General features: G+C 38.4%; 2 protein-coding genes across 3 annotated transcripts; one reads left to right on the top strand and one right to left on the bottom strand.

The window, feature by feature from the left end:
- Nucleotides 1–795: 795 nt before the first annotated feature.
- Nucleotides 796–2,378, bottom strand: LOC113714611 (transcription factor MYB44-like). The gene has a single exon (XM_027238543.2). The coding sequence runs from the start codon at nt 2,246–2,248 to the stop codon at nt 1,187–1,189; it is 1,062 nt and encodes a 353-aa protein (XP_027094344.1). The 5' UTR covers nt 2,249–2,378; the 3' UTR covers nt 796–1,186.
- A 9,634-nt stretch (nt 2,379–12,012) lies between these two features.
- Nucleotides 12,013–14,564, top strand: LOC113715178 (probable carbohydrate esterase At4g34215). Of its 2 annotated transcripts, XM_027239418.2 has the most exons (4): nt 12,013–12,211; nt 12,920–13,521; nt 13,634–13,838; nt 14,290–14,564. In XM_027239418.2, exons 2-4 carry the CDS (start codon nt 12,922–12,924, stop codon nt 14,307–14,309), a joined length of 825 nt encoding a protein of 274 aa, XP_027095219.1. In that variant the 5' UTR covers nt 12,013–12,211; nt 12,920–12,921; the 3' UTR covers nt 14,310–14,564. The 2 variants fall into 2 exon arrangements, with proteins under 2 accessions (XP_027095219.1, XP_027095220.1); XM_027239419.2 differs by lacking the exon at nt 12,013–12,211 and having other exon boundaries at nt 12,741–13,521.
- Nucleotides 14,565–14,584: the final 20 nt, after the last annotated feature.

Raw genomic sequence — 14,584 nt, 5'->3', positions numbered from 1 at the left:
CAACTCAATCCGGTTTAGAGATAGGTTATATAGATAAAACCAAGCCAGCATGACAGGCCCCAGAAACGGGTGTCGTGCTTTCAGAATTGGGTTTGGCCCAACATGCGTACCCCCCAAAAAAAATATTTAATGCTTGTCTACTCTTCTAATCACCATTGTCAAGTTTAAGTCCAAAAAATTAGCATGCGCTTCATCTCCATGATTTTCCTGATAATTTAGTCAATGTACAAAACGAAACTTGATTACAACTTAAAACTAACTTGGATTTTGTGTGTCATACATAATAAGAGCCAATTTAGGATGAAGATTTAAGTGAAAAATTACACGGTAACGATTCGTATACATAGTCCTAGCAATCAGAGAGAATTTCGACTCGATCATGTGAAGTCCGGTTGGCGATAGGCTTTTACTTGTGCACTCTACATATCCAACGGCCAAATTACTAGAATATTATTGTCCACATTTAACGTTATAGTGCCAATATCACTTTTCCTTTCGCAGAAATCCAAGAGAGAGATTCAACTGACTGCGCTCGCGATTCAACTTAATCACCTGCCACAAGCCATCATTTATTTACTCCTTCAACGGCTTTAGGAAGTTGTAACCGACTTGTTTACCATCTCTCAGAATCTCTCGCCAGTTACCATCCAAAATTCAAATTTAGGTTGGAAAACAAGAGTTAAAGACCCGAGAACAAGGAAACTGCATTCGTCCGTCTTCAACCAAATTGTAATTTATCCAAAGGCAAAGTCATATTAATCTAAGCAGTGAAATAGGCACCTAAGAAAAAATAGATACTCGGAACTGATTATTGTTTTCTTCATTTTTATTTTTTTTTTGGGATTGCTTTCTTCCAGCAACTTCTGTTCACCAGGAAATATTTAACTCGCTCCCCTCATCCTCTCTTAGTCTGTACAATAACCCATCTAAAGATTATTTTTGTATAGAAGAACCCAAACGGAAATGCTAATCGCCCCCCCAAATTTAAGAGCCCAACAAGAAAAACAAAATTACTACTTCCCTTCTATTGCCCACTTCTCCCTTCACCCCACCAATCAATTGATACCAAAATTCATGTCCGCGGACATGGACATGAAAGAGATTTTTCGTGGCCAATTCGCAGTCCCCCACCACTCAATCAGCATTCATTAATTTGGTCCGGATTTAATTTCTTTGCATAAATTATTTAATCAATTTTGCTAATTCCAATACGCTTGACCACAGCATTCCTGATTGCTTCAGTCTGCATACACATCCCATTCTGCTCTATCCCTGACATGTAACTCCTCACTTCTTTCCTTATCATTTCCTGCAATACCCCCAAGAATTCTGGGCTAAAGAACTGCCTCTCTGCTACTTGACCCGGCATGGGGGCTGGGGCGGGAACCGGGTACACGAATCCTCCCTGCGACTGCGGTGGTGCCACTGGTGCTGCTTGCGGCGGCGCCATTGGGGTCGGTGGCGCTGGTGCCAACGGTGGCGGCGGGGACGGAGGAGGTGGCGGGGGAGGAGGTCTTACCATGACCTGAGTTGGCTGCTGTACGGTTTGACCCGCCGCCCCGAGTGAAGGGGTTGGATCATCAACCGACTTGGAGTTCTGGGTCGGACTTTTTGCGGAGCTGGAGCCGGGTAGGGATAGGGTTAGGGATGTTGGCGGGTCTGGTGCTGCCGACGAAAGCGTCTCGATCTGTTGAACCGGAGGGGAGATCCCGCCGGTGAGAGCAAGGGGTCGGAAAACATGACCGGATCCGAAACCCGAAAGGCTCGAGTCACTCAAGTCGGATCCAGAAGGGCTGCTCGGGTTGACATATATGGCGGAAACATTCGTACCGGGACCGACGCTGGCGGATCTCTTGAGAGGCTGCTGAGGGACTTCGAAGTTGAAATCGTCGGACATGGAAGAGCACCTTCTCTTGAGGGTGGAATTCCAGTGGTTCTTGATGGCGTTATCGGTTCGACCTGAGAGCAAACGGGCTATGGTGGCCCATTTGTTCCCAAACTTGGCATGAGCCCGAATGATCTTCTCGTCCTCGTCGGCCGTAAAAGCCCGATGCTCCACCTGCGGCGAAAGTTGGTTACACCAGCGGAGCCTGCAGGATTTCCCGGATCGACCCGGAATCGACTTGCTAATCAAGGACCAATTCCTGGGGCCATGCTTCTCAACAAGCCTCTGTAACAGCTCATCTTCTTCGGGGCTCCACGGACCCTTGATCCGATCCGATTCTTTTCTGTGCGCGATCGTCCCCATGGCTGTTTGCTTTGTTAACCTAATTATTAACCACCTAAGAGCCTAGAGAAATTTACGGGTGAGTGCCACTGTACAATTAGATGGGGGAGGCGGAGCCTCGCCTTACTGCTAATATAAAAAAGCAGAGTGAAGAGGGCAAATTGGGGGGTATAAATATGAGAGAGTTAGGATAGGGATGACTGGTTGGAGCCGGTTGGGATAACCGGTAAAAGGCAGTTAAGGCGTAGGATACAGCTGGCGAGGGACACGCGTCGGTGGGCGAGAGAGCGGAGTGGACACCTATATGAATCACACTCACTAAAATCTCGGGTTTTTTTGGATTATGGGAATTTAATTTCAAATCACCGACCGTTTTGGAAGTTAATTATATAATGGAGTGTGTGAGTGTGTGTGATTTTTTAAGTGGGGAGGGGAGTTGATTTGAATTGAGTGTACGTACGGTTGAGGAGGTTGGATGGACTTTGACTGAGCCAGGCTGGAGAGCATAGAGGGATTTTATTTTTTTTTCTCTTTTTCTTTTCTTCTTTCTTTTTTTTTTTGGGATTATTAAAGTGTTTTTTTAAAATTATTTAATTCTGGATTTTTAGTTGGGGAGTTGGTTTAAATTGGAGTGGGGTCCTAGGGGGCGGGTGGTGATGAGGTGGCGCTAAAGGACAAAAACGGACGCAGAAATGGGGGGACGAGGCCAGGCTGTAAAACTAGAAACTGACCACTCCCCATGCTTAACTGCCTATCACTTTGCGGGTACCCACCTCCACGTGCCAGTCACACGTGGCCCCTTCTCAATTTTTTGAACCGCCAAAACCGACTTTAACGTTTTTTCCTTCCGCGATGACGCGCTGTGCATGGGGCATGATATTGATGTTTCTCTTTCCCATCAATGTGGGCATTGTTCTGGGTATTTGATTATGGTTGTGTCTGTTACGCCACCGATAAAAAGCACAAGTCGTTATTGGCATGAAATTTAATTCTACGAACAATAATAAAGAATCACATAGGTTGAATTATCTCTCTCTTTAAAACATTAATAATGACCTGAAGATAAAACTAAAATAATTGAAGAAACTCGGAATAATTAATGTCTATCTTCTTAACTTTCCGGGGATTGCTTGATTCGGTTCCCATATTGCATTGATTCATTAAGCTATTGCAAGGGAGCTCCTCTTCTCATTAATTGGTGATGAAAGGAAATGAACCAGAATAGAATTGAGAAACTGCAGTATTGTGTTATGCTTAATCATTGCGAGCTAAAAAAAAACCCATAAAAAAGGAAAAGAAAAAGTTCGTTAGTGTCATTTATCATGCTTTGGATTGTAGCTTATTTGTAAAATTTTACTTACACGTATTATCAGTATATTTTTCAATCGACTTTTTTTTATCTCACATGCATCACATATAAAAAGTGTTACGTTATTCTTTTTTTAAAAAAAATATCTCAAATAATCTAATATTCAGACACACTATCTGTTTATGCTTTTTAAGTTGATGTATAATTTCCCTGCTTTAGTAAACTGTTGTGTTGTTTTAGCTATTATGGTAAAAGACACTTGGTATGAATAGGAATATTGTCAAGGATCAATTAACTGTAAGAGTTATTAATCTTATTTGTATTTCCATGGCTCATCATGTATTATACCTTTTTTTTTCTTGGACACGATACAAAATAGACTAGTTTCCCAAGAAAAAGTTTAGCAGATCGGAATCTCATTTGAAAAATTGTCGCGTATCTTAATTCGACGGCTATTCTTTAATGGAGGAACTTAATTGTTTGCGTCTTTCATCGATAATTGACCTTCAATAAGCACGTCAATCTTGATTGGACAAGGCTTTTGCACAAAGTAGATCAAAATTAAATTGATGAATGCAGTTGGGACGTCAAATTAATTCCTATCGCTCACAAGTCATTCCTTCAAGGCGTCACTCATGAACTAATATTATGGTGACAATATTCATGTCAATTTCATTGTTTTTAAATTCTGAAAACCTATTCACGATACTCATATACTCCTAACTCATTGTTTTTTTTTTTTTGCTATAGCAAAATTTTGGCCTTTTTTGGATTGCTTTTTTTTTGGATATTTTATAAAAAATTTATTATAATGATCCGATATATGAAAAATAAAAAAATAATTAAAAAATATATTTATAGAAAACGTAACAATTCTTTTTTGATAAATGGCAATCCAATCGAGTTTGGTTTCTGTTTCTGATGCGTGAAAAAAAGGGGGTTGGTTTCGTAATTTCCCGTGGTCTTTTCGCATTTCGAACACCACGTGTTTTTTAGTTAGCTCAGAGTTTCTGGAATATTCCGGAGACAATAAACCGTTTCTAATTTATCTCCCTGAGGATTGAGGAAATCGCAGTTACCGCAAAAAGAATCCGATCCGATCCGATCCAATTCGTAAAAATAAAATGCTAACAGAGAAGACAAATGATGCAGTCCGTTTCTTGCTGGTTACGCTGGGGTGACAGCTGTCTGGAGAAACGTACCACTGAAAAATTTTTCTGTCTTTTGCCACGCATGCCGGTGTCACGTGCCACCATCGTCCGTCCCTCACCTAATTCTGTCCTTGGGCCGTACCCGCACGTTCACACCCGATAGCCCATGCCAATTACCGAACCCATCACGTGACTCCAAAATTCACCTCACCCCTCCTCCCCCCACCCCGGCTCCCTTTCTTTTTTTTTCTTAATTTTGCACCTTCGGGCTATGCTCCAATTTTTACTTCAGTCCTAAACCAGAGTTTCAGAGTTAGCCTCTCCTTTTTTTATTTTTTTTTTGAGTGGTTCGTATTATAATTCGCTAGCTGCAGATCACTAATGTCTTACTCTATTGCTACATGGCAACAGGGATGGAATGTATAAAAATGAGTCCAAGTAAACTACCTGTCACATACTACTAGTAATGATAGAGTGAAAAAAAAAAGTTGTGAACAAATCCATATGGATTAAATTTCGTAGTAACTCGTGGCCCGTATTTTTACAATTTATGTGGAGAAAGAAAGTAAAGGTTCTAATAAAAACTTTAGATTTGTGCAGTAGTAATTGAGCAGCTATTGTTATAGTTGTCATTAAGGAGACAACATAAATGGTTGTACTTTGCGTCTTCTGAGGTTTAGAGTATTAATAATCGATACACCAATGTGCCTAAACTTATCTAGCAAGAAAACTGGAAGTGTTAATACATTTTTAAAATATATATATATATATATATATATATAAAGATAATTTTTTATACACTATCAGTATATAATTTTTTACAAAAAAAAATTAGATCATGTTATATAACATAAATTTAAATTTGAAATTCAAGTTATGCGTATTTAGTATATATCTAAAATTATTAATATAAAAAAATACTATACTATACTATCAGTATATAAAAAGTTAATCTTATATAAATACTCCCTCCGTCCCACTTTGATAGTCCTGTTTTCCTTTTTCGTCTGTCCCAAATTGTAGTCCACTTTCCAATTGAAGAATGTAAGTTGTTGTTACTATAAACCTACCCCATTTAATGAGAGTTGATTTTTTTTTTTACTATCAATTCAAGTTCCCATAAAGTTGTACTCTAATTAATGTGAGGGCATTTTAGGAAAATAGTTACCTAAATTGATTGTTCCAATAAAATTAACTATTTTTTTTTAAACTGTATGAAAAAATAATTAGGACTATTATAGTGGGACGGAAGGAGTATAAAGAAAATGCGTGGCGCAGTTAAATTACACCGGTTTCGTGACCTTGGAAGTCAGATACTCAAAGCCTTCCAATTTTCAAAGGAAAAAGGAAAAGCAGCCGAAAATATCTTCCGACCAGGAGGTTAGGTGTGCAACTTTAGACAACATTAACTAAAACTTTTGACGCTAATACACTGCTTTAATTGTTTTAAATAGCCATATTGGAGTGACCGGGGGGGGAAAAAGAAATAGAGAAAAATGGAAAACCGTCTTGATTCGCTTCACTTGAATGGGATAATGGAGGAGATGTCAGGCTTTATTGCAGTAGCTTTTTAGCTTTGCCATTCTTGCTTTTTAGGCAAGTAAGTACAAGTAAAGAACATCTGTGGTACCAGCATTAATTAATCAACATATTCCGAATAAAGATGGCATTGTAATTTGTGGGAATCATTCGTCCGGGCTTTTGGTGAATAGTTAATACACCATTTGGATGAATGATCCACGTGGTGGGGAAAAGCCCGAGGGGAAGAGGATGCTTCCCCTCGTCTCCTCCGCTTCTTTTTTTTCAAGGGAAGTGACAAAAACCAACGTATTCTCTTCTGGATTCAACTTGTAGACTAAGAAGATTAGGGACTGTGGCTGATAATTAAAAGATTGTCAAACTTCGAAAGCTAATATATATATAGGAGCAATATAATATCAAAAGATCTTGTACGATCTCAAAAGCCCGAAAATGTTAGCCTGGATCATTCGATTGTTTCGAAGCACATCCATTGAATTGAATCTCATACCAGTAAAAAGAGAAATCCCAGCAACTATCAATTCTGTTTTCATTAAAGCTTTTTGATCAATGCAGCTGGCCGCATCGTACAGATGAGGACCACAAGATCACTGTTAAGATGCAGCACTACCAAGTACCATCATTTGTAACGGATAAACAAACCTCATAGCCACAGGTGACAAATTCAATTCACCTTCAAGAATCAAAGACCCAGCCAGTGCTTTCATTTTTTGGGAGCATTGATGCCACTGAATTTTTGTTTTTTGTTTTTTGTTTTTGGATTTCTCTTCCTTGGAAAATTGATACATGTAGTTCCTGCTGATCACATTCACAGGATCACAGTTGGAAAAATGGATTTAATAGACATCTTTACGTGAAGACAGCATCATGGTTCCGGGTCAGTCACTGTGATGTTTTAAAGCCAGATTACATTCCGTTGGTTCTACATTCAAATCCAATGCTACCTCAACGTTCAGGGATTCCTTTTTTTCTTTTTTCTGGGCATCGTTTGTTTTCCAAAGCTGCTTTTAATTCAGTGCAGCAAAACTACATTCAAGATTTGCAACTGTCAATAATATTGAAATGTTTTTGCAAACTACATTCAACTGCCGTAGTTCCTGTTCTTCACAGAAGCACCCTCCTGAGCCTTAAAGCCCTCCAGCCATGCATTGCGTTGGTGAAAGAGAAAAGCGAGAAAAAGAAATAAAGCGATAAATACTAACAAAACAAAAAAAGAGAGAGAGAGAGAGAGAGTTTACAAAAAAAAAAAAAAAAAAAACGTGCATGCTTGAGAATCAGTAACCAACTGGAGTAATTATTCATCAGGATTTCACACACACACACACACGAGATAATTCTGCCTGTCTCTCTCTTGAATTATTGGGTACAGTACAACAGTTAACAGCATGGCTTGGAAAGTACCACTCCAATACTATATGGCGCCGAATTTCCGCTCCAACGGACAGTTGTGATGGTGGGACCCGAGAGGAAACACGTGTATTAAGGGCTGATGACTAAACGCCCGACATGTTACAGCTTAATCATAAGATATCTGTCTTGCCACGTCGGAAGTTTGTTAAGTGGGATCTGCAGCGTCCATTGTCCGTTTCTGAGTGATGTGTGCAAAACTTTAACGGGCCTAACTGCAACTTTTGAAATTTTCACACATCTCCGCGGTCCCCCAAGTCCCAGGTCATTAGTTTTTGCCAGCTATAATCCACTTCTTTCACGAGTCTCCATACAAAAAAAAATCATCTTTGCTGCTTTATGTCTGTTCTGTACTTCCGTTCTTTACTGGACTCTCTCTATTAGTGGTAGTTGTGAACCTAAGTTGGCTCTGCTCCGTTGATAAATTTATTCACGAAAAATGCTGAATTTTTTTTTTTTTTGTGAAAAATTTCTTTTCAAATAAAGCAATATATGTTCTGACTTGCAGTACCGACCGAAGGATAGATTCGAATAAAAAAAATTACTAGTAGCTGTTTTGGAAGAGCTACTATAGTAATATGCAATTTGCTGTTGTTGCTGTTGATGATATAATAGTTTAAAATTTGATATGATTAGTGGCAGAAAAATAGGAATTATCCAATTTATTTTTCTCTTACCAAGATTATATTTGGATTAAAAAAAAATTGTCATCTTTATAAGAATTACGTCCGTATTAAGGTCTGAATTATGACGATTATTTCTTTTCCTTTTTTTTTTTTTTTTTTGTAATGTCTTTTCCTTTCTATGACGCGGGAATTCGTAATTTTATCAAAGCTTATCATGGAAGGTGAGGTGGCACCATCCTATGATTGCTACATGCTAGTCGTAGCGTATTTCTGTGACTCTTTATTGGATGCACCTTATCAAATTGTTATAAAAGCTCATCCCACGAATAAACCTAGCGTTCAATATACCCCTTTTTTAAAAAAATTTTTGTGAAGGAAACCCAATCATCTTTTTTTTTTTTTATTTCTTTTTCTGGAAAATAAAAACTTACAAGTTGTCTCCTTTGATCTTTTTGATCATGATTTAGTACGTGGAAAATACTCGTAGTTGATAGTGATCTGGATTAGAAGAAAGAAGGAAAATGATTGAGAAAGTTCAAAGGGATGAGGAAGGGGGTATTGGGACCATAAATTACCCAGCAGAACTTTGCTTTAAGAAGTGGACTTCAGTCTTTCATTTAACCAATTTTATTAAGAAGAGTAATTAATAAGTGGAGGTAGTTTCCAAAATGTTAACAATAATATAAATTAAACCAATATTGAGAAGACCTTCTTTATTTATTTTTTTTTTGGTACATCGGAGGGAGAAGGCCTTCGATCATTTGCTTCTTGTCTTCTCCTTCTAGACTGAAGTTTCTATGTAACTAAACAGGTTGGATTTTGTTTCTTCAATTCAAAGCAACTAAAACGGTGGACAAAACGAAAACCGTTTTCATTTTCCAATTTTCATTCTGTTTAAGCGGTCAAACTTGCAACGAAAATATTAAATAGACGGGAAAGAAGAAAGTTCATTCTCACACCAACTAACAAAAATTATCACGCCACCAGTTGTTTCCATAACAGCTTTGACTAAAAAAAAAAAAACAGTAACAGCTGTTTTAGGACTTCAGCAGTTCTTTCCAAGCAGTTTCTCGTACACAAATTGCAACCACTTCTCGTGATTCACCCCAAAAACCAAAAAAAAAAAAACCGACACCAAACTAAGAAAATCTTTGACTTCGGAGACAGATTTTGTAAACAGCGCTCAAAATAAAGAACTTTGACTCAAAATATTTTTCCTGTTGCATATTTGAATGATATTTCTTAAAAACATATTCCTACGTTTTTTTTTGGCCCGCGCCGGCGGTGCGATAATATAAATGTATTTTACTTTATATATATCAAATCAGTACAGTATTTTTTTTTTTTATAAATAATCCAGAAAAATGGAATCCAAAATGAACTAATCTAAATGCAAATGCAAATTGCTTCACCATTTAGAAGGTATAATTAAGGAATGATATTTTAAAAAAAAAAAAAAAAGTACGAGGTGGGACCTTAATATGCATACACTACTGTGTTTTGTCCTGATATCCTAGCTAAGATTTTACAAACTAATAATGCAACCACTAACCACCCATTCTGGATGAGTTGTATTTCAATAGCAGAGTACTATCAATTATGAATAGCAGCTGAGCAAACCAAAAGAAAGACAGAAGAGATAGAGAGGATAAGTATCGTGAAAGTCGTGGTTCTCGTGTTACAATTACTTTTCCAAATTTCCCGTACTGCTGATTGAAAAAGACCAGAGGGACCCTTTTGGATTTGACTACTTATTAAATTAAGAGACCAAAACAAAAGGGCCAAGGAAGAGGGTCTCGTACATGAAGAAGACTCCGCCGCTGCCGGAGGAGCCTACTCATCCGACTTGATGGTCTCTGTCTCCACTTTTTCTCATTCCGCTCTCTTTCATTGCATTAAAAAAATCGCAGTATTTTAACGCATCTCCTTTAGTTTATACGCTTTGGGGTCAAGAAGTGGATTACAACTAACCAAGAGTTCAAGTTGGATTTTGACAAATAAATTGTAAATTAAGCCAATGATTTGTCTAAAAGTCTAAAACAAACAAACAAAAAAGTTAACTTGCAATCTAGCTGTATATTTTTATCGTTTCATTATACCCACGCTGCGCATCTTCATTAATCCTTGAGGGATACTCAATTAGAATAGCTAGCGAACCCTTCTAGAATTAAGTTTTGTTTTGTATCTTTTTGATTGGATTTGGACAGGTCATGTCAAATGAGGGGTCAATGGATTTGATTGAAACCAAATGCTAACAGTAACTTGTGTTGGGATGATGGGTTGACCCTGTGGATATCTACGACCATGAATCATCCATCCATCCATCCATCCAGGGTAAGTAAGTAAACGTGTCGGAATTAATTCTTGAAGGTAGACGTGCTTGACTGGGTCAAAATTGGCTCTCTTCAAAATCACCGTGCTTTTGCTTTCGAGGGCCGACAATAATGATACCTAACCTAAGTTACGAAGACAAAAAAATAAAAAAAATTTAACGTTGTGCTGTGCTTGTGCATGCAAAAAATTCCTTCTTTCGAAATAATTAGTGTGCTTAGCGTGAGATTGTGAAACTTCCAATCCAGATGTGACAATGTGCAAAGCTTCAAATTTCAACCCAGAAAAAAGTCTAATCCAGATGATTTCCACTTCAGGCTGATGAGCCCCAGGAAAGAATTTTAAAAGGGCTAATATCATTTACGGGTTGAAGTTTTTTTAATTAAAGATATCCTGGATACGAGTCGTCTCTTGTATTCAACTAAATCTTGCCAGGGCGAAAGACAAGAAAATCTGTTGTCTTTGACAATCGTAAATTCAAACAAAAAAGAAAAGAACCAAATATATGCTGTACAGAAAAAAAAAAAGAGGTCAATAATATTGTTGAGACTTGGGAGGGCTGCTCCTTTCCACCTGGATCTTGCAACTTGCCAAACACTAAGAAGGAAATGATGGCACAAGCAATATTATGAGCAATAGAAAAGAAACATGTTGATAGACTAAATATATTATGACGAGTGGAGGCCTAATGGCATTCAGATTTCGGGGATTAAGTCCTAATTAAGCAATGGTTTTATTATTAGAGAGTTTGGGGGGAGGCAAGACTGAAGAAGAAGAACACGTTGACTTTCTAATTTATTTCCAATTAATGCAGCCATCAATCAGCCATGATGCAGGTTGACGTGGTTTTTTCCTGTCCAATTAGCTGCTTAATCAAACTCTGTTTAATCAGAATCGCAAATCGGGCCCTGAAATCTACTACGGCCCTGATATTCGGTTGGACTTTCACTTTATGGAATTCGTTTGGCCTGTGGAGTCGTGCGGCTTGTGACAAAATGTTTTCCCACTTTCGGGCCACAATATTCCATCGCTTGCGACTGCTGTCAAACCTGGCGGCTACCCTTTTTTTTTTTTTTTTTGTCATTTTTTGGTTCCTTTTTCTGTTTTAATAATTCCTTCACTCCATCTTCCTTGTCTATTTTGTTTCTCTTGAAACATTGGGACCCTACACCTTCTCAAATTTTCCATGAACTAATTAACCGCTTTTGTTTCTTTCAGAAGTTCAAGAACCAGGCAAAACTAGTTGGAGGACTCGTGCATAGACTTTTTTTTTTTGGGGTCATGAATATGATGTCCTTTTTATCTCATTGCCATCAAAAATATTATGAGTTGGCTTGATTGAGCTCTGAGCTTCATATACCATTCTGAGACCATAAATGCTCGAGCTCGGCTCAATTCAGATGCACCCTACTTACAAACACAGGGGAAAAAAGTAAAGAAAAAAAAAAGGCCATAGCGAATTGGTCATATCCTCTCTCTCCCTCTCTCCAGCTATAAATGTACTGTGTGAAAGTTAAATAGAACTGGGCTCGTATCCTTTCTGGATCAACTGGTTAAACAGAATTTTGGAGTTAAAGTTTGACGACTCTGAAACATGGGCCATGAAGCCTGACAACCAGAGGTATTTTGTATAGCAGGGGAATGGGCTAAGATTAGTGTTTGACTTTTGATCTGCAATTGGCATTCTTTTGCACTTGGTTGTATCCAAAATAGTCTTCGACTTTCTCTTTTTTCTTTTTTTTTTTTTGGGTTTTCATTCAAATCTTGTTGCTGTTGCTTTTGTTAACTTGTTGGGGACTGTAACGTGGATGATTCCTTTTTCAAAAAAAAAAAAAAAAAAAAAACTGGATGATTCACGTGCGTGTTGGGATTACTAAAATAACCGAGTCAACCCCACCACAAATTCAATTCAAAATATTAATTAAGTTGGATCTTCGCTATAATTGTTCGTAGAGGACTTAGCTTTTGGTATTTGGATATAATATAATCGTACCACAAGGAACACATTATTACAACTTTTTTCTCTCTTGGTATGTGGAAAAGAGGGAAAAAAAAAAAATGCACGCTTATAATTGTTGTAACGCGCTCCTTCCAAATGACAATAGCTTAATTTTCCCGTTTGATGAGCCAACATAGTCATAAATGTGGGGCTTTGCTGCATCATCCTGAATATCAAAAAGCTACATCAGCCAGCTTAGGAAAGACCTGAATAAATGTGTTTCCAATTTTGAATTTGGATCAGCATTAAGTTATTGATTATTCTAACACCAACAGCTTTGTATAAGGAGGCAGTTTTCCCTAACTAATTTGATACAGCATTGCTCTGCAGAAATGACGATTGAATTTCTCTTTCTGCTTTCGGCCTATGTAAGCTTTATGAGTGGCAATGCCCAGGCGACTGATGGTTATGCTACAGATTCACCAAAGAACGTATTCATCTTAGCCGGACAAAGCAACATGGCTGGCAGAGGAGGAGTGATTGATGGCATCTGGGATGGGATTATTCCTCCTGAATGTAAATCCAATCCGTTCATTCGACGACTTAGTGCAAACCTGTCGTGGGAGGAGGCAACAGAGCCCTTGCACAGAGACATCGATGTGAATAAAACTTGTGGGATTGGACCAGGTATGGCATTTGCTAATTCAGTCTTACAAGGGGACCCCAGCTCGGGGTCTATTGGCCTGGTCCCTTGTGCCGTTGGAGGGACGAATATAAGCCAATGGGCTCGCGGCACCGACCTGTATAACCAGCTTATCAGGAGGGCTAGAGCGGCCGTTCAAAGTGGTGGAATAATCAGGGCTCTGTTGTGGTATCAAGGCGAGAGTGACACCGTCAGTTTCGAAGACGCCAGACGTTACAAGAGCAATTTGCAGAGGTTTTTAACGGATGTTCGCTCTGGTTTGCAATCCCCTATCCTCCCCGTGTTTCAGGTCATTCTTTCCAGCCTTTTAAACTTCTATTTGATGCTTCAGAGAGTTCAATGTTTCGATCAAATTCTGTTTTCTTGATTCAGGACTGAATTTGTTCGACTGATTTTCACAGGTTGCATTGGCATCCGGTGAAGGACCATACGTTGAGATTGTGAGACAGGCTCAGTTGGGAACTGAGCTTCCAAACGTGCGATGTGTAGATGCAAAGGGTTTAGAGCTGCAGCCGGATAATTTACACCTCACTGCTCAGGCTCAGGTCCAGCTAGGGGAGATGTTGGCTGATGCGTTTTTCCAGACTCTGCCTTATCCTCTTCCCAGTAATGCTCACAGAGGACTACATTAGTTTTGTTACCAATTTTGCTCTTAGCCCTTCAGGCATCCACATTGGAAATGGATTAACCGTTAAGTTAGATAGAACATGAATTGACTAATTGAATTATACATGTAGCAACTAATGGAGTCCAAAAAATGGACAATATTTGTTAAAAAGTTTTTGGAACCAGACCTCAGTAGCATACTACACAAATACTACAAAATTAAAAGACACTAAGCTATTGAAATTCAGTTTTTAGTCTTATTATATGTAATTCCAAATTCAATATGTTTTAGCTCTTTGGTTCTGTTAGGAGCAGTTGATTTGTCGTAATCAAACATCAGCAAAGTTTCCTTAGAATATGGAATACCAAACGTTACACAAAGAAATGAATAGGAATTGATTCCATATAACAAAGCTTTAAACGTTATTAAATTGAAATCTCTATTTTGTAGGAAACAGTACAAAAGCTTGAATGACAAAGATGATGACCAAACCAGCTGCATTTTGACGTCCAGTTGAAAAGACTCGCATCATTTCACCAAGCTAGAGCTCCACTTGAAGATCACCAATTTGTTATCAAGGCAGAAAAGCTGGTCTCCGATTTTCTCCTGTTTTCTTTGCCGTTCTCTATGATTTTCTGTACGTTTAGCTGATTTTGTTAAAAATTGCTTGCTTAAATGAGTCGGACCATTTGATAATAAAAGCAAATTCGCATCTTTATCTGTGACTTTTTTCCTCTTTTCCTTT

Source organism: Coffea arabica, chromosome 10c (genome assembly GCF_036785885.1).
Source record: "Coffea arabica cultivar ET-39 chromosome 10c, Coffea Arabica ET-39 HiFi, whole genome shotgun sequence".
Taxonomy (NCBI): domain Eukaryota; kingdom Viridiplantae; phylum Streptophyta; class Magnoliopsida; order Gentianales; family Rubiaceae; genus Coffea; species Coffea arabica.
This window is presented reverse-complemented; position numbering and strand designations above follow the sequence as displayed.